We start from the raw sequence: 23,725 nt of genomic DNA on the forward strand, positions 1-23,725 counted from the left end.
ATATATATATATATATATATATGTAAATGTAAACCTGTTCTTAATTCAATCCTGATTAAAAACTAATTGATGAATGTATAAAAATATTTTCTACAATAACATAGATCTAGTAATTAATAATGCAGCTAATGCAGCTATTCCCTTATATATATATATAAACTCACACACACACACACACACACACACACACACACACAAACAACATGCGTGTGCACACTTTTGTGGATAGAAAATGCATTGCAAAAACTGCTTAACATATTTGCCGTTAGAGCAATTCATTGACATTTTGTTAAATCTCATTTAAGCATCTTTCTCAGTTGCATCATACACATATCATTAAAAATACCATTTTCTTATTTGAATATAAATTCATGCCTTAAACTAACTGTTCTAACAGAACATTTCTTAACTAATATTTCTCACTCCTAATTTCATCTAAACACTTTTGAGTCATTCTTGGTTGTTGTAAATTAAAGGTTAGCAGTCACATTGGCTTTTCAAAAGACTGCTATCAATTATCCACCTTATTACTCTACTGAATAACAAGTTCAGCTTTTTATATAAGGGAAGAAGTACATTTTTTTTTCCTCCTGTTTATCAGTGGTTCAATATATCAGAATGGTTGAATTTTGCCTTTAGACTAACTTATGGTTATTTACTTGATAGATAACTGCTGCATTAACCTAATTTAGTTGCTCTAACTACTGATAGATTACAATAAATCATTGTGTACTTTAAAGTTTGACCATTAGTTAGTTTATCTTTTAGCATTGGTGCTTCTCAACATGGCGAACATCTTCAAAACTTCTATTGGTAAGTGGTTTTAAATAATTTAATTATATATTACTTGTTTAATTAATAAATATATATATATGGGAATAATTTACTTTTGGATTTTTAAAAAAATTCTCTGAATGGATATATTTTTTTTATTCCCTAGTTTGAACAGTTGTCAGTAGTCTCTGGTGAATTGATAAGTGGGTGTTAATTTCATTTGATTGAGTATTTTGTGTTTCGACTTCATAAGGTTCATTGTTAGTGTTCATTAAATCTTCAAAAGAAAATAAACTACAGATAACACTATTACATTTGAATTTGCATTAGGATTTTCTTTTTAAATTTAGTCAATGGTATTGATGATGGCATTAAATCAAAGCTATTGAGTGGCTTCAGACAATCAAATCTCTTAATAAGATAAATGATTTATTTCAGTGAATACTAGTAGGTGGGTTTTTTTTTCTTTTCTTTTCTGATCTGGTGAATATTTTTTTTTTCGGTGGATTGAATAACATATTTTTTCAATGGCTAACATTGTTAGAGTAAAATTCCTTCTACACTTCTAAATCAAAACTACATGTAATCATTTAATACTTCAAGTAGATCTGTATGAAGATTTTTTTTTTTTCAAGTATATCTCTTATTCATTATAAACAAAATCTGTTCAGCTTCATACAGCAAAATAGATTTCATGATTTTTTTTTTTTTTTCTGCCATATTAACTTTGAGTGAGAACATAGTTTCTCTTTTCCTTTTTTTTTTTTTTTCTTTAATACTCTGTTGTAATATTATTATAAAGCTAATTTGTTCATCTCCCATTCTTTTCTGCCCTCATTCATGTAAGATTCTACAGAATTTCAATTTCTCAGTGAGTATGAATGGTTACACTTGTTGAAAAGAGAGAGAGAGAGATTTCTTTTTAGTTGCCTTTCTATTCGATCTAATTTGTAACATGAGGAAAGCTGTCTTAAAATTAGAAGTAATTAACTGAAGGAAATGGAATGACTTTCTTAAGCAATTTTAGCTAATAATAGCTGATGTGTTGCTTCTATAATAAATTTAGCTTACAGATTTTATTTGTTTTATGTACTGAGCATAATTTATGGGATTTTGAGTTAAGCATATAAGGGTCTTAATGCCTTTACTTCATAAACAGCATCTATGAAAACCAGAACAAAATCAATAAGATCTATAAAAAAAACTGCACACTTCAACTGTTATTTTTATTTTGAAAAGGGTTTGATGTTATACTTGCAAGGGACCACTTATGTTGGCCTAAATATAATCCCAGAAATGTAAAAACAGCTGAACCAACACCTCAAAATCCAGCAATTTATGATGTTTTTCAAATTTTTGATCACCCCCAGTATTGATTCTACATTTTTCTTGGTGATTTCACTAAGTTTTGGAAGAAAATAGTACGTGTTTTAATGATCCTTCCTGAACTGACCTTTACAGCTTTATTTTATTGCTGTGCTTTCTATGCTTGATATCTGCCATCATATATTTTTATTTTTTATTTTTATGGGCTTTTTTATTTCAACTTTATTTTACTATTCACCTATTTCCCTCACTCTTGAGCAGTTTCAAGGCTTTTTACTGTCTGCCAGAGAATACTTACTGTATTTTCGTTTTTTGATTTATCTTGTATTCTAAAAGTCTTCTTTTTTTTCTATTTCAATTTTCTTCCTTTATTGTCTGCTGGAAAATGTGTTATTTAAATGGAACTTATTTTAAAATCAAAATGATAGAAGTTGACTTCTACCATTGGTTAATGGAAATGAAAACAATAGACGTTCAAAAGAAATTGAATTTATTTCCCTTGTCAACTGCTGAATTTTTATTTATTTTTAATCTTAAAGGTCTTTTATCATAATCACTTTCTTCATAATATTAAAATGGTGAATAAGACTTTTTTTAGATAGAAATAGGGATAAAATTAATTGAATTTTCTTTGGTTGTGTGGGTTGGATGGGTCTACAGTGCTGTTTTCACTGTTTTGATTTTGTATTATGTGAGGCTTATCTTCAGATTTTTCTTATGTCATACTTTGTATACCTCTCAACCATTGCTACCTTCTCCCTTCAATACACAACACTTTCATCTTGTATATAACATGCATTCAATGCAGTACTCTTGTGCCGTTGGCGAATACTTACATGTTAAGCTATCTTCCCAATTCATATACACTCATAAATATTGCACATTCGCCTGATTCAGCACTCATTGCTCATAATTTCACTTACATCAAATCTCTTATACTTACCACGTATATCTACTTTTTATACAGCCAGAAAAACCCTTTGTTGCCAATAGTGATTTTTCAGTTCCTTGAAGTGCAATGGCTATAAAACAGTTTCCCATTTCTTCAGACAGTTCTTTGCTTTTTTACTGTACTGTGCAAAGTCTTTTGTACTGCAAGACTTGGGTAGTAGTAGTATGGATTGCTTCTCTACATTCATAGGATGAGTTGGTCTTGTTCCCCATATGACTGAAGCAGCTTTTGATCATCCTATTCTTGTTGTCAGGCAATGTTGAGTGTTTTCCACTGACTGCATGGTAATTCTGAGTCAGGAGGGAGGTCTGCAGCAGGAGAGGATTCCCATGCCAATTGGAGGAAAGTCATTCTCCAGCTTTTCCATCCAGAATTGAAGCATGGTTTTGTCCTCGGATGTTAAGGACTGGACATGACTGAGGAAGTTTTTCCTTGACTTCAGTTATTAGTCAGGGATTGACATCCATGGATGAAGTGGCATTCATTACCAGTAGCCTTTGTCATTTCAACTTGCCTGGCTACTTCCCATCTGATATCAGTAGGAGTAATGCTTGCAAGGAGGTGCAGGTTGTTTCTGTTGGTGGATTTCATGCAGCTGTGATCAGGCAGCAGGTGTTGTTCAGTACTGTAAGTTTCTGGGTATGGGTTAATCTCTCCCAGGCAGGATATGTATACTTCGCAGAAGAATAGCACAAGGTCAAATCGGTGGATTATAATGTGTGTGTTGTAGCTCCCCATTTGTAGTTGACTAGTTTCTGTAGGATATTGAACCGACTTTCATTTTGGTGTTTTTGATATGCTGGAAAGAGATAGTGCATGCCAAGGTAACTCCAACATAGACAGGGTAGGTACAGTGATGTTCCAGACCATTTGATGTTAAGAGGTACTTCACAATTCTTGAGATGGAATGAGCAGACTCAAGTTTACCTTTTAATGGTTGGCATGTAGGTGGTTACATTCATGAGAGAGGAGTAGTTCACCTAGAACTGAGATGAGGTTTGTTTCTACTGCTTCAAATGTACTCTCTGATTCATTGGCTTGTCATTAGTGTAGAAGTTACATAGTAGTAGGGCTAGCACATTACTTTGGAGTAAGTCTTTCCATTGTCATTGCCATCCACAAAGAAACACCAATCTTCCAGGTGAGCTCCTATGCAGTCAGTATCTGCCAGATCTTTTATTAACTCCAAGATCTTTTTCAGGAGGTGGCAATGCTTCAAAGTATCATATGTGGAAAACAGATCAACAAAATCTGCTCCTATTATCCTCAGTCTGCTGAGTGAGATTCAGAAGTTGGCTTGTTGTAGATTTGCCAGGCTGGAATCCAGCATGTTGAGGAATGATGGCTGGTTCAACAACAGGGGCAAACATGTTAATGATCAGATGCTCAAGCAGCTTTTGTTTGGGGCATAGCAGAGAAATCGAATGAAAGTTCTTTGCATATGCTGGATCTTGGCCCAATTTGAGAAAATCCTGATTTTCCTCCAGTTCTTTGAGATGTATTTTTGTCAGCATGCATGTGTTCATTAGCTCAAAGATCTACTTCCATGTCAGAGGTCCAAAAGTGTTTGATCCCGTCTATGAAAATGTTATCCAGTCCAAAGGCTTTATCAGTATTATAGGTGTTGATGCTGATATTAATCTCTTTGGGAGGCGATGGCTAAGTCAGTCCATAAGTTTGATAGAGCTATTGGTATTGCTTATAGCTTGGTACTTTAAGTATCTGGGCCCAAAATGTATTGAGTGTGACTGTCTCTTTATATTCTTGTAGGCTACTTGGTGCTCAAACTTTGTAAAATTGTCATAATTCTTGATGTCTGCTGGGTGACATGATCTTCCTTTCTAGATCTTCTTGGAAGCCAGATCAGTTTGCTTTCCCAAAGTTGAATCTTCTTTTGGAATGTAATTGTGATGTTTATATCCTAGTTACCATACTTTCAATAATAATTATATCATCATTGAGCAGAATTTTAGTATAATCAGCTAGCTATCTCTGTAGAACATAGCTTTTATTTCATGACTATCCTGTCAGTAGTACATAGCATTTATTTCATGACTACAAAATTCTGGTTTCCTGTAAGTTTGCCAGAAATCTTTATCATTTGTGTAGTCTTTGCATTGTATTCATAATGTTGAGTTTTTATCCACTCTTATCTTACATATTATTAGTGATCTGACCCCATATAGTATAAAAGTATTGGATCATTGGTTTTTTTACTTTGTTCTCTAAACTAATTTGATATCTGAGTTGTGTCCAATGTTAACTACTTTATTTGATATTATTTTGGCCACTAAAATAAATCAAATTTATCCTTAGTAAATTTCTGCTTTTTTATATTCTGTACATGATTCTTGATTATAATTACTTTGATTCCAGGCTTTGATTCAGATTGGATCCTGATCATGGTTTAATTTGTATCTTATTAATGTTGATATTCACAAAAAAATTTTTTTCTGCATTTAAAGAATTATAATGTTATTATTTTACAATGCATTGTTGTTTTTTATATGTTTTTCTAAATTAAATACTATGAGGTTAAATAACTTCCTCAAATGTTGTTTAAAATAAAAACACAAAAAGGAGTTATATGTTGAGCTTTAATATTTTTTTAATGTAATTATTAACAAACCTTTTGAGTAAGAATTCTTTGTAATTTTTTGATAGGTATGCCAACCCCGAAGAGATTACGGGACCTGATAAGGGAGATCCGATCAGCCCGTACTGCTGCTGATGAACGGGCTGTAGTGAACAAAGAATGTGCCCAAATTAGGGACTCATTTAGAGATGAAGATAACACTTATCGTTGCAGAAATGTGGCTAAATTATTATATATACACATGCTTGGCTATCCAGCTCATTTTGGTCAGGTAAGTAAAGTTGGTTAAGTTGATTTTAATTCTGTATAGTGCTTGAAAGAGAATTGCTTCTCTAACCCTAAGTGATAGAGAGGAGTACTAAAAGTTACTTAGTTTGTTTTCACTATTTCTGGTGCTTTTGGTACAAAGTATCACATCAAGAGCACTATCATGAACACTACTACAACCCCAAGACTATCACAAAATATGTGCAGTTCGTTCTTAAAAAAACAATAATGAAAAAATTTTAACATGTGTTTTTCTTTTACACATGACTTAAAGTTCCAAGGGCTGCACCCATAAACTTTTTAAGTGTCTCTAAAACTAGTGGGAAGCAATTGGCAATTTCTCCTCAAACTGGATCCCGTGTGCAACTGAATATATGCAATAGGGTGTGTGCAAGATGGTGGTGAGTTTAGTCTACTGTTTAAAAACTAGAACAGTCCTTCCAATGGGCTTCTCATGTAGCCTCAGATTGATCTAAAACTATGGTGGAAAACACTTGTCTGAGGTGCCATGCAGTGGGATTGAGCTTTAGACCACATAGTTTTGAAATGAGCTTCTTCATCACACAGCTCTGTCGGTTTCTGATGGCTGTATCTTTATACTTTTTTTTTTTTAATCGTTATGCAGTACATACATTTTTGTCTGCCATGATTAATACAGTGTTTCTGATTAATCCATACTGTAATAATAATATGAAGAACAGCAAATTTTTTGGTAAAGTTTTGATAACCCACATTGTACATTAAACCTTTAGCTAATCTATGACATGGAGCTAGCCAATGAAATATTTAGGAGAAATATATATCTTGCTTGCTAACTACAAAGATGTATCTGCTAGCAGACTATTTAGCTTAATAGCTTCCTCATTGTCAACTCTAATATTACCCAGAATAATTCTCCAAAATTACTTAGAATAATTTTGGCTGCTTTCTATTTAAAGATAAATATTATGACAGCTGACAGTTGTGAATATTATTAAGAAAATGTTGTAGAGTAAATGAGTGCTTCCAGTAAAATGAACCCTCGATCCAGTTTTAACTTTTATTTGTAACTTGCTACATAATTCTTAGACATTACATAATCTCATTTCTTGCACAAAAAGAAAAAAAGCGATCAGATGTTTATTTCAGAACAAAATAAAGACATTTTAAAAAATTTTCTCTTTTTCAGCTGGAATGTTTAAAGTTGATTGCCTCATCTCGATTCACAGACAAAAGGATTGGTTACTTAGGAGCAATGTTATTATTGGATGAAAGACAAGATGTTCACCTTTTGATCACAAATTCATTAAAAAAGTATGTCATATTTGTACAAGTAGATTCTTATTTCCTTGTAATGTACCTTTACCTGCAGGAAATGTCTTGACATCTTGCTTTTCTTAGTATATTTCATAGAAACAGTTTAGATTTGCCTGAAACTTGTGAATAACATGGTGAGATAATGTCATCTGATCTTACTAACTGTTTTTACATTGTGGTATCAAAGAAATTACATCTAAAGTAATTAATTTTTCTCTTGTTCTCCTTTAACATTTGCAGTTTTATTAAATCATAATTGCAGTTAAGGAAAACATTCCTTATAATGATATATTATTGTTTTAACAGTTGACAAAAGTATCTGATGTTATGGAGAGTTATTGAGAGTAAGTCATAATACTGTATATAGCAGATTAAATCTAAGAATTACCTGCCTTTTATACAATATTCATTGTAGAGATGCATATAAGATACCTATTTTGAATGTTAATTCATTTCCAAAGACTGCTCTTCTGTTTTTATTTTCCTTTTAGCTTGGTCGCATTAAGCACTATTTATATGTAACTGTGGGGTTATATGATTATTTATCTTCATGTTAAGTTTGTTTTGGATGTGAGTTGCAGCATTGACTAATCTTTTGAATAATGAATAGATAATGTCTTTTTGTTTAATACAAGGTGTCCTGATTTTGAATTTTTATATTATATACTAATTTTATGTTGTCAGTGGAATTACTGCTCTGATTATTTTGTTTAAATGCCTTTACTTTATGAGATCATTTGACTTTTGAAGTAAATTATGTGTAGTATCTGTTTTGGGTGATTGCATTTAATACACTATAGTTTTTACCATCCTGAATATGTACTCAATGACTAGATTTTATTTAGTTTGTAGGATTTAATAGGTTTACATCAATGCTGTAACATATCTGGACATATCTCCTGTGGTATCTGGAATGATTAAAACATTACCCATTGACCTAATGTTGCCAATTCCTCAGCGCATAAGTATTTCTATTTAAATTTTCAATGCTCACTACATTAAACAATATGTCAACACTAACTTATCTGCTGAAATGCTTTTTTGTTTTCAATTTATTTCTCTCTACTGCAACAATGACATTTGCAACTTCCTTGTCAATTACAAAATATTTCTCATTGAGAATAGTGGGTAAGGTCAATGGTATCAACATTGATTCTGCTTTACTACCTCTTAGTCTTTAACCAAATACTTCTATTTACTGTATGTTTCCCTGTGATGAATCTGTCATTTGACATATTCTGACATATGTTCAGAACTATTTTATCCACCATATTCATCATTCTTAAGACAATAGGGTGAACTTTGAAGGTGATTTGCTGCAATTTGAGCAGCCTGAGTAACTGCATGAAAACTCTTTCATTACATATCTAAATTGTCCCACTGTACTCCATGTGACTTGTATCAGTGCTTGTTGGCATGTACAGCATGGTCCTCAGTTAGACTGAGTCACACTTAGTCATTCAGCCAAATAATTATGCGCCATAGTTGTCTTTGGTGAGAGCTAACCTGGAGCTATTCAACTAACACTCTAAGCAGAACTCAAGAAGATAAAAAGAAACACCACATTTGTTGCTTATTTTAATTTGTAATTCACCCTCAGTTTATCATCAGATTTGTTTTGATGTGTAAGTAATTAGGTCTAAATGTTGATTTACAGAAATCATTTATTTTCATTATCTCTATGAAAATTCACGAACTAGGCATGAATTTCAAAAGCTGCATTGGTTACCTGCCTTGGGAGGGGGGGGGGCAGTAATCTTGAATAAGAAACTACCAATTAAGTCGAGGAGTAAAATAACCTTATGTAAATATAATCTCCCTAGTGCCAATGGTGCAATAAAATACACCCAGTACATTCATGTAAAGTGGTTCATGACATGAAGAGCAGCCATCCATAGAAAATATAACAAAAATTAAACATACAAATGAGATGTAGACTCTATGAGCTGCATCGCAGGTTACCCATATAAGAGGGCATTAATTCTAAACAAGAACTGATCCAGGATAAAACAGACTCTTTAGACTTCATTGCATGGGGAACCTCTCTGGTGTTAGTGGTATGGTAAAATACATAGTTTTCACTGTAAGAAAGACTACACAAAACTAAAGTTGTCCGTTTTTTTTTTTTTGTATTCAATCCATACCAGCATGGAAAGATAAAATGATGATGGTATGATAAGTTACTGCACTGTTTGCATCTTCTAAATTCCTCTCACAAGCCATTGGTCTACTCAGACTGTTGTAGACAACACTTATCAAAGGTGCCATGCAGTGGAATTGAATCTGGAACTATGTAGTTGCAGAGCAAACTTCTTAACCACTTAGCCATGCTGTACTTCTTGTATATCCTGTGGTCTGCACAAAAGTCACCTTTTTGAACAAATTTCATGTGCAAATAGTTCAACAAATAACATATACCTAACAGGTCATTGGTATTATTTGCAGGAACCATATGTTGAAGTATTCACTACATTTTCATATTTATGATTTATTAAGTTTGACTTCCAAGTTTTGTGCTGTATACATAGGCTGTTGATTGTGATATAAAAAGCCATCATTGTGTATGTCTCATAAAGAAAGTTAGAAGGGAAGCCATAAAACTGTTTATCTCTGACTTTGATGCCTCAACTTGTATAGGTACCTATTAAAATGTTTATCATTTAGGTTTTCTTTGTTCTCAATCTGTAATGCTTTTCTTTCCAGTGATCTTACCCATCAGAATCAATATATACAAAGCTTGGCATTGTGTACTTTAGGCTCTGTATGCTCAACAGAAATGAGCCGAGATTTAGCAGGAGAGGTAGAAAAATTATTAAAGTCTTCAAATGCTTACATAAAGAAAAAGGTAAATAAAATCTTTATTAAAAAATCTTTTAAATTAGGAAGATAAACTTTTTATGTGCTCCTATAGTTGTTTTTATATTCTGTGTCTGTTGGAGTAACTTGGCAACAAAAGAAAGTTCAGCCTATTATTCCATGCTTGAAAATAACTAATTTTGTCTTGGATTTCATACATATTTGTGTATTATTCATCAGTGAGATTGACTCCTAAACTTTAATGATAGTAAAAATAAAAATCACTGTTAAATAATGGCAAAATTGACTGTCTATATGTCTGTAAATTGGCTTGTCCTCATCTTGCAAATCATCCTTCTTTTCAAAACACTTCAGTTACATAAGATTTAATCAGCCACATTCACAGTTAACCCAGTTATTGATTCTGACTGTTCCTGCCATTTCCTGTATAGATGATCCTTAATCATATGTGGGAAATTTACAAAACTAGCTTTGTGTTTAATCAAATAAATATAATACTCATTATCATCATCATCATTTAACGTCCACTTTACATGCTAGCATGGGTTGGATGATTTGACTGGGGACTGGCAAACCAGATGGCTACACCAGACTCCAATCTTATCTGGCAGAGTTTCTACAGCTGGATGCCCTTCCTAACGCCAACCAATCTGAGAGTGTAGTGGGTGCTTTTTACGTACCACCAGCACAAGGGCCAGTCTGGCGGTACTGGCAACGGCCACGCTCAAATGGTGTTTTTTTATGTGCCACCTGCACAGGAGTCAGTCCAATGTTTTGTTCACATGTCACTGGCACGAGTGCCAGTAAAGCGAAGCTGGAAACGATCGCGCTCAAATGGTGCTTTTTACGTGTCACTGGCACGGAAGCGAGACTGCTGCTCTGGCAGTGATACTGCTCGGATGGTGCTGTTAGCACTCCGCTGGCACGGGTGCCAGTCATCGAATTTGGTTCAGTTTCGATCTCACTTACCCCAACAGGTCTTCGCAAGCAGAGTTTAGTGTCCAATGAAGGAAGGTCGGCATGGGTGCCAGTCAACAAATTTGGTTCAATTTTCGATTTTGATTTCACTTGCCTCAACAGGTCTTTGCAAGCAAGGTTTTGTGTCCAAAGAAGGAAAGGTACGCATAAGTGGGCTGGCTACACCCCTGCTAAAGGCCACGGGTTATGGTCTCACTTGTCTTACCGGGTCTTCTCACACACAGCATATTTCCAAAGGTCTCAGTCTAAGTCATTGCCTCGGTGAGGCTTAATGTTTGAAAGTTGTGCTTCACCACTTTATCCCAGGTCTTCCTGGGTCTACCTCTTCCACAGGTACCCTCAACTGCAAGGCTGTGGCACTTTTTCACATAGCTATCCTCATCCATTCAGCGCAATCGTCTCTCTTGCACACCACTTCTGATGCTTCTTAGGTCCAACTTTTCTCTCAAGGTACTTATACTCTGTCGAGTATGCACACTGACATTACATTTACATCAGAGCATACTGGCTTCGTTCCTTGTGAGCTTACGCATGTCCTCAGCCCATGTTTCACTGCCATGTAGCATAGCTGTTCGTTCACATGCATCATACTGTCCACCTTTTACTGTGAGCGAGAGGCCCTTTGTCACCAGCAGAGGTAAGAGCTCTCTGAACTTTGCCCAGGCTATTCTTATTCTAGCAGCTACACTTTCAGCGCACCCTCCCCCGCTACTGACTTGGTCAACTAGGTAACGGAAGCTATCAACTAATTCTAGTTTTTCTTCCTGGAATGTGGCAGAAGTTGTTTTCTGCACATTTACAGTGTTTATAGCTCCTGAACATCTGCTACATACAAAAACTATCTTGCTAGTTAGCCTTCCTTTGATATTGCTGCACCTCTTATGTGTCCATAGCTTACACTGGGTACATCTTATAGAGTTTCTACCTACACCTTTTCTACAGATCGAGCAGGGCCATCTACCTGAAGGGGTTTGTGGTTTGTCTACCTTTCTACTTATTAGGACTTTGGTTTTAGCTAGGTTGACTCTAAGGCCCTTCGATTCTAATCCTTGCTTCCACACCTGAAACTTTTCCTCTAGTTCTGATAGTGACTCAGCAATTAGAGCAAGGTCATCAGCATAGAGGAGCTCCCAGGGGCAACCTGTCTTGAATTCCTGTGTTATTGCTTGGAGGACTATGATAAATAGGAAGGGGCTGAGGACTGAACCTTGGTGGACCCCTACCTCTACCCGAAACGAGGCTGCAAAGAGAGAGGTTTGGAGACGCTACTATGAAAGGTTGCTTAATAAAGAGAATGAGTGGGAGAAAGAGAGTCTACTGAATGTCGACCCAACAGAGGGACCAGCTATCCTAATTGACAGTACCTTGATAGATAAAGTGATCAAGAGCATGAAGACAGGGAAAGCGCCTGGCCCACCAGGAATCACTGCAGAGATGCTGAAAATATCTGGCAGTGTTGGCTATAGCCTAGTCACCCGTATAGTTAACTAGATGATACATGAAGGAGTCATACCCAATGACTGGTGTAGCAGCACCATAGTCAACTACTACAAAGGTAATGGTGACGCTTTAGACACAAACAATTACAGAGGTATCAAGTTGTTGGACCAGGTAATGAAGGTCACGGAGAGGGTCATAGCCCAACTAATTAGGGAGTGAATCAATTTAGATGAGATGCAGTTTGGGTTTGTCCCAGGGAAAAGTACCACCGATGCTATATTTCTGGTAAGACAGCTGCAGGAGAAATACCTAGCCAAAGATAAACCTCTGTACCTGGCTTTCATTGACATGGAGAAAGCCTTTGACAGGGTCCCCCGATCCCTTATCTGGTGGTCAATGAGGAAACTAGGGATAGATGAATGGTTAGTGAGAGCTGTGCGAGCCATGTATAGGGACTGTCAGTAAGGTGAGGGTTGGCAACGAGTTCAGTGAATAATACTGTAAATAGAATTATAATCCTTCACTGTATATTGACTATAGAAAATAATCTAATATTAGGACTTATAATCCCATGTAACAGAAGAAAGAATGGGCATTAGCATGTGTACTAATGCTTATTATTCCCTATTATAGGGACTTATGTACCCTGATATTAGACTATTTTCTATAATCAATATATGATGAAGGCTTATAGTTTCATTTAATGTCCATTTTCCATGTTGGCATAAGTTGAATAATTTGACAGGAGCTGGCAAGGACAAGAGCTGGACCAGGTTCCGTAGTCTGTATTAGCTTGGTTTCTACAGCTGGGTGCCCTTCCTAAGAATTACTTTACAGGGTGTACTGGGTGCTTTTTACATGGCACCAGTGATTTTTACGTCACTCCAGCACCAGTGCTTTTTACATGGCACCGGCACCAGTGCTTTTTATGTGGAAGAAGTGCTTTTTGTGTGACACCAGCACTAGTGCTTTTTACATGGCACCAGTACTAATGGTGTTAGGGGATGAAATGTGAGTGGGGGAGAATGTTGAAAGGGCAGATCCCCTCATGGACAAACGTTATCAAGGTGGTTTTAGGATATCAATTCTGTTGTGGTGGGTGCATCTTCTTGAGTACAGCAATGTGTCACATATCTCAGTCCTTTGTCATCTCCTTCATAAGGCTCAATGTTTTGAGATCAGCCTTCAATACTTCACCCCATGTCTTCCCGGGTCTCCCTCTTCCCCAACTTCCATCCACTTTAAGTGATCATCACTTTTTTATGCAACTCATCATCATCATCATCATCATTGTTTAATGTTTGTTTTCCATGCAGGCATGGGTTGGACGGTTTGACTGAGGACTGGCACGCCAGGAGGCCGCACCAGGCTCCAATCTGATCTGGCAATATTTCTACAGCTGGATGCTCTTCCTAACGCAAACCACTCTGAGAGGAGTGTAGTGGGTGCTTTTTACATACCACCGGTACAGGAGCGAGTCAGGCTGCACTGGCATCGGCCATGTTTGGATGGTGCTTTTTACATGCTACCAGCACAGGGTCTGATTGGAGCGAGGAGGGGGGGAGCTGGCATTGACCCTGTTTGGATGATGCTTTTTACGTGCCACCGGCACAGGGACCCAGTCAGGCGGCACTGGCAACGACCTATGTATGAATGGTGTTTATTGCATGCCACCAGCACAGGAGCCAGTCAGGCAGCACTGGCAACGGCCACCACTACAATTCCCATTCTTGATTGTGATTTGATTTTTGATTTTACTTGACTCAGTAGGTCTCCTCAAGCATGGTATGTTGCCCAATGATTCAAAGGTACTTTTAAATGGGCTGGTTATGCAACACTGGTATACGGCTGTGATCTCACTTTACTTGCCAGGTCTTCTCAATCACAGCATATCTCCAGAGATCTCGGTCTCTTGTCATTGCCTCTGTGAGGCTCAACGTTCAAAAGTCATGCTTCACCATCTCATCCCATGTCTTCTTGGGTCTCCCTCTTCCACGAGCTCCTTCCACTGTTAGGGAGTGACACTTCGCAGCACATGACCATACCAGTGCAGTCGTCTCTTTTGCACACCACATCTGATGCTTCTTATGTCCAACATTTCTCTCAGGATGCTTACACTCTGTTGTGTGTGCACACTGACATTACACATCCAGTGGATCATATCAGCTTAATTTCTTTCAAGCCTACACATGTCTTCAGCATTCACTGCTCATGTTTCACTGCTGTGTAGCATGGCAATTCGCATACATGCATCATACAGTCTACCTTTCACTCTGATCGAGAGGCCCTTTGTCACCAGTAGAGGTAGGAGCTTTCTGAACTTTGGCCAGGTTATTCTTATTCTAGTGGCAACACTCTTTGAGCATCCACCCCCACTATAGACTTGGTCACCTATGTAGCAGAAGCTATCAGCTACTTCTAGTTTCTCCCCCTGGCATGTGATGTAATCCGTTTTCTGAGCATCCACAGTGTTTATTGCCCCTGTGCATCTGCTTCACACAAAAGCTATCATCCCAGTTAACCTTCCTTTGATGTTGCTGCACCTCTTATGTGTCCATAGCTTACACTGGGTACATCTTATGGAGTTTCTACCCACACCTTTTCTACAGATCAAAATATCAATCACCACTGTTTTCTAATTCACGCAAAATTCACACATGTTTACTTAATATAACACTGCTCAAAAGTTAATATCAAATGTTAAATTGTGTTGATATTGGTATAATTATTTTTAATTAACAACTAAAGTATGAGTCTGCCACTTCATCTTTTGGTGTTAAATTTCTCTATGTATGTATTTGTTTTTATTAATTTATCCAAGCTGCCATTGTTTTTTAATAATGAAACCTTTTGAAATTACCTAATACAGCAATATTGTTTTTACAGGCTACTCTGTGTGCTTTTCGCATAATCAGAAAAGTACCAGATCTTATGGAAATGTTCATTCCAGCAACTAGGTCTTTGCTCAATGAAAAAAACCATGGTAAGTTGCTTTCTAAAATGCATACTCTTAGCCCAGAAGTACTTTACATTTAATTCTGTTAATTATTTATGTATTTGTGAGAGTGATAATGAGAAAAATATGTGCTTATTGGAATGAATGAAATAATATTTCAGATATTCATCTCCATGTGCTGGAGATATGCTAAAACATTATGTTACTTAATTCAGGATATTGTTGTTGTTTTTAAAGTAAAAGAAACACAGCCGTAATTAAGGTTATGTTCACTAACTGTAAATTTCTCTATTAAGGAAACTAGGCTAAAGGTGGGATGTGACTAAATATTATTACTTACCAGTTGATTTATGAATTTCCTTTTGCTTCATGATGATTTGGATGTGACAATAAAAACACCAATCTTCATATCATGTTGCTTTATTCACTTCTTTAGTTATTAACTTCCTTAATATGCTGTGACTAATATAAAACAATATAAAATCTAAAGTTTAAAATATTGAAATCAAGGTGACACTTGTATATGTGCAAAATGTATTTGCAAATTTTTTTTGCAGTGTGTTCTTTAAAATTTCATTTGTTAGTCTTTGGGTTATTGTATGTAAATTAATGTTCTGTCCTGTTTTACTAAAGAATTTCCCAAGTTACACCTTTTGAATATGACTATGTTCTTCTAACAATTGGTGTTATCTACCTTGGTTTTTTATGATATGTAGGTGATCATTTTTCTTCAGTCAAACCATCAACAGGTAAGGGAGTTGTAATGAGAAATAATACAATATAAGTATATAATTGTTGCTCACTCAACCAAGCACATCTATGATTTTGTTCATAGTTAATTATTCTGTCAGTGCATTGTTCTCTTTTGACACAATCAACATTTGATTCACTTTCACACACACACGTGTCTGTTACTAACTGTGGTTAAAGAAATATGTTGTCAACTAGCCTTGACACTGCTATTAGCTATTCACCTTCTTGTTTTAGTTTTTAATAAACATTACTGTTCAGTGCTGTTAAATTTTCACTTAAGTACAGTATTTATATGAGGGGACAAGTAAAATATTTCATAGTTGAACTAAAAACTTCGTCAGTTTTTTTGCTTGTTTCTTTCTTTCTTTCTTTTTGTGTGGATAAGAAAAGTTACTGAAATTGTTCTTTCATCAGCCTGGAATTTATTAAAACTGTCATCTACAGTAGGCCTGTCTTATTGCAGATAAAATTTAGTTGACAGTTTTCTAGGTCAGTTATATACTACAAAGAGAATTTGTTTTTTGTATGATTACCATAGATATTTTTAGCTTTTATCTTTCACATATATACCTTTGATTTAGAAACATTCTTAACCTTCATTTGAGGTCTCTATATGATTAGCTTCATTGCTTGCATTTATGTTTCTGTATTCTACAGTATTTTTTTAAAAATAAAAATCTAGTAATCCTCAATCATTTTCCAGTTCCCAAGCTTTATATACATATAATCATAGGTTGAGTTTAAATTCAGTATTTTTATCCCTAATATAGGATTTCAATGCTTTTAACTTCTTGTTCCACAGTCCCATTCATTGATATCTGTAATCTTAAATTCTGAAAAGACTTTGGTAATAACTAGTAGGCACAAGCATGGCTGCATGGTTGAGAAGTTTGCTTCCAAAGTAAGGGTCTTCTATCTTGGGTTCACCAAAGCCTTGTGAGTTAAGAAATTTGGTAGATGGAAACTGTAAGGAAGCCCATTTAAGGAATCGTTCCTAATCTTAGGTTGTGAACTTAATATGTAACCTGATTTTACATTACTTTCTGGTACTTGGGTACCTTTAGCTGAGTCTGTTGCAAGCATTCAAGCAAGATCTCTGATCTAAGGATAACTTCTCCATTCCCTTTTACCAGTCATAGGGGCTTCCCTTTCTTCTCTAACTGATTCATTAAAAAAAATAACTCTTATAAATTTTAGCTTAGTGTATGGACAGATTCATATTCGATTGATATATTAAATCTTTTTCATAGTTTTTAAGGATTTGTATGCAAAGCAAAAGTACCTCATTGCTTTGTGCAACTCTTTCTGGGACTGACTTTGCTCATCCCATCCACCTATTTATTATGAAATAATTATCAACAATATACTGATGGCTTTGTGCTAATAATAATTACAACTATGATACTTTAACCCTTTAGTATTTAAATTGGTCATATCCAGCCCAAATATTCGACCTGTTTTGTGTTCAGACCAGACAGATCTGGCTTCTCACATATACCGTACAATGACAGTCGAAAAATAAACAATCACATCATTAATATCTTGAAGCTATGAGATAATGTCCAATTAATTCAAAACAATGTGAATAAATAAGCATTACATTTGACAGAGTAATCTGAATGCTAAAGGGTTAATGGTTAATTAAATGCAATTGTATCTTTCTACATAATAAAAAAGATTATATAGAAATTGAGAAGTACTTTAAGAATTCATGTTTATATATAATAACAGATTATATACATCATGGGTCAGACAGAATTTATTGAAGCAAATTTTCTACAATCAGATGCCTTTCCTGTCATCAACCCTTACTTGTTTCCAAACAGGAAATATTTCTCATGGCCAGCCATATTATTCACAGAAAACTGGAAATGAATGACATTACTTGTATAACAAGGCTGTTCATTTACAACCATCATGTGATGTCAAGACAAGGGTATATAAATGCATACATAACAGGCTTCTTTCAGTTTCTATCTACAAATCCATTCACAAGGCTTTAGTTAGTCTGGGGCTATAGTTGATGACACCTGCCCAAGGTGCCATGCAGTATGACTGAACTTCAAGACCACCTGGTCAGAAAGCAAGCTTCTCAACCTCACAGCTACATCTGTACCTATAATATATGTTCCTTAGTATAAATGCTAATGTAATTGTCTGTTAAAATAATTCTTTAAAATTACTCCAGTTCTTGTCAAATGATATAGAAAGTAAATCTTATTAAGTGAAACAGTCAACAGCTTCAAATGCTAAAGTGTTACTCACAAAAAGAAGTATATTTACAAAGATCAACTAAAATATCTTCTAATTTCTCTGAAATTTCAGATATTTCAACTGATATAATTTCTTTTTATTCTAATATCAAAATATCCATGCTAATCTTGATTAATTGCTCTTAATTAACTTAGGTTTCAACAAAATTCTATCATATAATTTTGCCTCAACTTTCATTCTTGCTTGTTTAATTCTATCTAAATTTACAAATTCTTTTAAGTAATTTAAGCTACTTTGTTATACAAATATTTCCTATGTATCATCTTTACTTTTGTTCTTGAAGAAAATTTTAAAGCCATATTGATTTTTTTTTTCCCCTTATTGAATTGACTAAGACTTAAATAATGAATGTTTACCCATACCAAAAACTGAATACTGGTTCAGTATCAATGATATTAATTCATGATAGGCTTAATGAATAAGCACATTGCCATCACCCCACCCAAACGGATTGCTGTGAGTGAGTGATTCACTTTGTAACAGTTACTGGACTGTGCAGAGCTGGTTAGAACTCCTGTTAAATTAGGAAAACATTTGCTTTACATAATATAACCATTGTATGGTAGCAAATAATTACCAAAAATAAAAGTTATTAGTTTTTAATATAGCTTTGTAAAATTCGGGCAGATTGCCACAAGTACAACTGTCACTTCCTGATTTTCCAAAACCTGCTGATAAAAGACATAAAAAAAGGATTACTAACATCATGTGTGCCTTCAGTTGCTTTGTGGAAAGATAAAACAAGACTAATTGAATCTATTCTTTAAAAAATAGTGTTTTCCTTTCTGATAAACATTACACATTAGAATTTCCTTTCAACATTTGCCTTTTGATTTATTATTTGAAGTCATTTATTTATAAAGCTGCTCTCAGTGCTAGTTTAAGCTTGGCTTAACAGCAGGAAAGAATTACTTCGTAGTTACTGTATCAAAATGGTGCAAGTTGCTACATTAAAGCAAACATTGAACTTTACAGTTATGATGATTGCTAATTTATGTGTAATATTATTCTTAATAAAAGATAATAGGTTCTCTTATAACAATTTGCTGTTGGATTATAGTTAATCTGTTGCAGAGCTGATAATATTTGTAGAGCTAACTACCTGAGTTTGAACTAATTTTATTACAGAATTTTTTTATTTTTTTTTTCTTTTGAAAATTAGTATTCTACATATTTTTAAAAGAATTAGCTTTTATAAATGATAAGCTTACTTATTAATCAAAGAATCTAAACATTGGATCAGATTGTCATACAAAATAATCTGAATTATTCAACTCAAATGTGATGTCATAGTGATGTCCTTAATTTCTAAATAATTTGGCAATTAGATTTCTTTATGATTGCATATTGAGTATTTTAAATATTTAAAAATGTAAAGTAAACAATATAATCCTTTGTTTTTGCCCGTTTGTCACCTAAATTATACTATTCACAGGTGAAAATGTTTTGAAAACATTTCAAATATTTTGAAAAGTATATTTCTTTAAAAGAATATTTTTATTAAGTGCCTAGATATAACAGAATCATTGCTGTTATCATACAAAAATGGTTTTGTTTTAGTTATAATTAAATCATATTTAGTAGATAGCTAAGTGTAGGGAAATGGAGTGACAGTAATGATAGTGCCAGACTAAATTTTTTTGTGTGTCTAGTTGTATTCACATTATCATTTTGAGGTCAACAAAATAAGTACCAGTTGAGTATTTAAGGCAATTCTATTAACTACACCCTTTACCAAAATGCACATTTTTGTACTAAAGTTAGAAATCAATAAGGAATAGAAGACTTCTTAGACAATCACTGAGTTCATTAATGTTGTCATAGCAAAGCAGTTACATACTTCAATGGCCATCATAAATTTCATTTTTACATAAGCTAAATTCTTTTTACTATGTATAAACAGCAGTCTTGCAGATTTTGAAAGAAAAGTACTCAATCAAGAACATTAACCATTTGAAACAGGGGCTGTGTTATTCAATTATTATTAAACCATTTGTAAAAAGGAAAGGCAACTGGAACAAAATAAGTTGCTTTTTAAATAAGTTGTTAATTTTTCCTTGTATACTTGTTTATTGAAGAAAAAAAACAGTCCGTTTGTGCCTTGGCTAAATGAAACATTAGCCAATTTTTGAAATGGCACGTATGCTTTCTTTTTCCAGGATTGCCAGGTCATCCAGGTGAAGGATATATCCCATGCAACAGACATGCTGGGCGATGGGCTAGGACTGTGTCTCCAAACGGCATGTGCTACACATGTGTTTTGTCTGTAGAAGCCTTAGTGTCTGCACTCCAACTACTACTATTCTTAACATCCCTGCATTAGAATATGATCATATCTAGTGTATTTTAGAAACACATTTCCTGCTGCACCTTTTATCCATTTAGATTATTATTGTGGATTGTAAACATTTTCTTCTTCATAATGTTCCAAAATGCTTCACTGCTATCTAAAGTACACTCTATACATTCACTATCACCTTTTTCAGTCAAAGTTTCAGGCAACAGATAGGCTTATTGCCAATCATCTTCAGTTTTAGCAATCTCTAGATTTATTTTAAGTATAAGTGTGTCATCTACTCTGGTATTTAAATGAAAGGTAACAGTAAAGTAACATTGCTAGTTTTTGAACTCAAAACACTGAGAATCTGTTTTGTTAAATATTTTCTTAAATCTGTTACTCAGCCAATGACTTGCACTGATCTTTGATATCTGATTTTTTAGTTAAAGATCAGTAAAATGTCTTATTGAAGGTAAAAATTTGCAAACCTTGTGCAATAAGTTTCACATTATGTTGAATAGTTATAAAGTAATGAAAGTTTTCTGGTTGGAAATTTGTTGTAAAGAGGGTTATAAAGAAAAGTTTTTTTCATTAAGAACAATTATTTTTTAAATTCTTTTACTGAGATGTTAAAATTTTATGACTAGTTTGTATGTGAAATGTTCAAAATATACTGATAGAATTGGTGTAAAAATTTAGTCTTTTATTTCTATGAATAAAACACTTCTATTAAATAGCAAATGGATTCAGTATGAAATGATTTTATCTGTAGGATTCTAGTTAGTGAGGGAAGCATTAATAAAGATATGATAGAACAAATGTGTTGGCCAACTTAATATTCATTGAAATATTTGAATTTTATGTTTTAGTATCATATAGATTTAGGCAAGAAGCATTATAATCAACTAGAAGCTCTATGAACTAAAAATTTTGTATAAGCATTTATGTTTAGTGTCTTATCTACTTAGCTATTCATTCATTCATGATGCTGATGATGAAAGAGATAAGAACTAAGGCTTTAGCCAGAGTGAAGTTTTAACAGCTTAGATAAAACCCCTGAGGATGGTTAATTCCAGAAAATGTTTTTCCATTACTAATAGGTGAGAAATTTAGGATGTAAATGGGATTTGTTCAGACTATGAAAGAAAATGAGACAACAGTTCACCTTCTGTAGTCTAGATGTAAAATATTTACTAAAAATGAGTATTTTAAGAGATGGTATAACAATTTATTGACAGCTTTAGCAATAACTTCACCAAAACAAAAAGGATTAGTGGTATAAAGTCAGAGAAACTGTACTAGAGAATAAGGAAAAGAAACTGTATTTGTAGTGTTAGACTACATGTGTAAGTCTACCATTGAGAGATTTCAGGTTTGATTTTAGAAAATAAGCACCAAAAGTTGATCTGTCTCAGTGGGTAAAACAAGAGCAATTGAAAACATCCCAACTGCTAGTCTTTGAAATGTATGAAAGGAGAATGTGATATAATATTAAGATTTGAGGAATGACTGAAGTTCAAAGATATGAGAGAAAGTCTATTAAAAAAAGAAAGCATTTGAGGAAGTATGTATGCAAAATGCCAGTGAATTGTGTGAAGTGAAACAATATTTAGAAAAGTAGTTTGGAGTTTTTCAGACTGAACTTATAATATGTTTGATGTCTTCTAGCTCAATCTTAGGCTATTACTAGAAATAATGATAATTATTTCTTATATACATCAATGTTTCCTGATTATGAAGAGGAGAATTGGAAGATCGTGGTATATATGCCCTTCTACAAACATTCCCTTTTAAAAGTTTCAAATGAGAAATCAAATTTATGTTGCAGTGCAAATTATCAATATCCATAATAACTTATATTCATCTTTATTTGACTAGCTGTAAAGCCCATTTTGGGAATGATTGTATAGTTAATTGAAATTCTTCTTTATGGTAATGGTATTTATTTCATGGGCCCAGTAGAAGGAAGACTTAGCTCTAGCAACACAATTTTCAGATAGTGTAAAGGCAATAATTCTAATTGACTTCAGTCTAACAATGTAATTAATGAACATGAGTGTTTAGATTCATATATTTTTGTATGTATGTAACAGTTCGCCTTTGGAAATATTGCCTATTTTGAAAGTATGGCATGTTTTAAGCAACAAGAATAAATAACACAACTCATTTCCTTTTGAATTAATATTTACAGCTTTATATTTCATTTAATCTGAAGAATTTATTCCTCGTATATAATTTCACAGTTTTGAAGCTTTTACTGGGTCTTAAAAATCTGTGATTAATTTGAATGGAAGAACCAATTTAATCACAATTTATAAATAAGGGATTTATTTTTGGCATGTAGTGTACATAGTGTACTTCTCACTGGTTTAAGTGTGCTGTTCAGTGATATAGATATCAAGTATTCAACATAGAGTGCATGGTTAATTACCCTATCATTTACTGTGAAATTACTTCACTTAGATGAGCAAAAACATAGAAATGATTCTGTGGATAAGTAACAAAATTTCAAAAGATAGAATAAATGGAAAAGGGAGATTAAATTAGAATGGTATATAACAAATAAGGAAGAAAATACCCAAAAATAATATTAATAGGTTTAGAGATGGTAAACTAGATAAAAAAAGTTTTCTGAATACAGTATTACAAGTAAATTAGAAATAGCTACTGATTGATCCCAAAGATAAAAATACATCTGTAAGTAGCTAAGAGAAGATAAAGTAGATGATTAGTGCTAAAGAAAAAGCTAGCTCAATAGCTTAAGAGCATTGACATAAAAAAAATTTCTAAATGCAACAAAAGATGTAGATGAGAATTAAATCCAAAGAGAATGCTTCATGCAGGATAATCCATTTAATATAATGAAATCATTTAGTTTCATAAAAAAAAAAATCCTGGTATTATGATGATTGAAATCAAGCTGTTGATGATCCTTCCTTTTTCTTCTTAAAATAAATCTGTATACTTAACCTATAGAAGCATGAAAAATAACAGTATTAGAATAAGGCTGATGCAATC

The 23,725-nt window shown here is 33.9% G+C and overlaps 1 protein-coding gene across 11 annotated transcripts in view; it reads left to right on the forward strand.

Annotated features, from left to right (window-relative positions):
* The window catches only part of LOC106879213 (AP-1 complex subunit gamma-1), a 125,257-nt gene that overhangs the window by 46,692 nt on the left and 54,840 nt on the right, over window positions 1–23,725 (forward strand). For 3 of the 11 annotated variants that reach the window (XM_052966410.1, XM_052966416.1, XM_052966417.1), the window contains exons 3-8: window positions 757–813; window positions 5,717–5,919; window positions 7,084–7,208; window positions 9,915–10,056; window positions 15,333–15,429; window positions 20,589–20,669. In XM_052966410.1, the coding sequence (XP_052822370.1) occupies window positions 757–813; window positions 5,717–5,919; window positions 7,084–7,208; window positions 9,915–10,056; window positions 15,333–15,429; window positions 20,589–20,669 (705 nt within the window). Of the gene's footprint in view, window positions 1–756; window positions 814–2,013; window positions 2,196–5,716; window positions 5,920–7,083; window positions 7,209–9,914; window positions 10,057–15,332; window positions 15,430–20,588; window positions 20,670–23,725 lie in introns of all 11 variants that reach the window. The other 8 variants (XM_052966411.1, XM_052966415.1, XM_052966414.1 and 5 more) reach the window with 4 other exon arrangements.

Source organism: Octopus bimaculoides, chromosome 3 (genome assembly GCF_001194135.2).
Source record: "Octopus bimaculoides isolate UCB-OBI-ISO-001 chromosome 3, ASM119413v2, whole genome shotgun sequence".
In the NCBI taxonomy this organism is placed as follows: domain Eukaryota; kingdom Metazoa; phylum Mollusca; class Cephalopoda; order Octopoda; family Octopodidae; genus Octopus; species Octopus bimaculoides.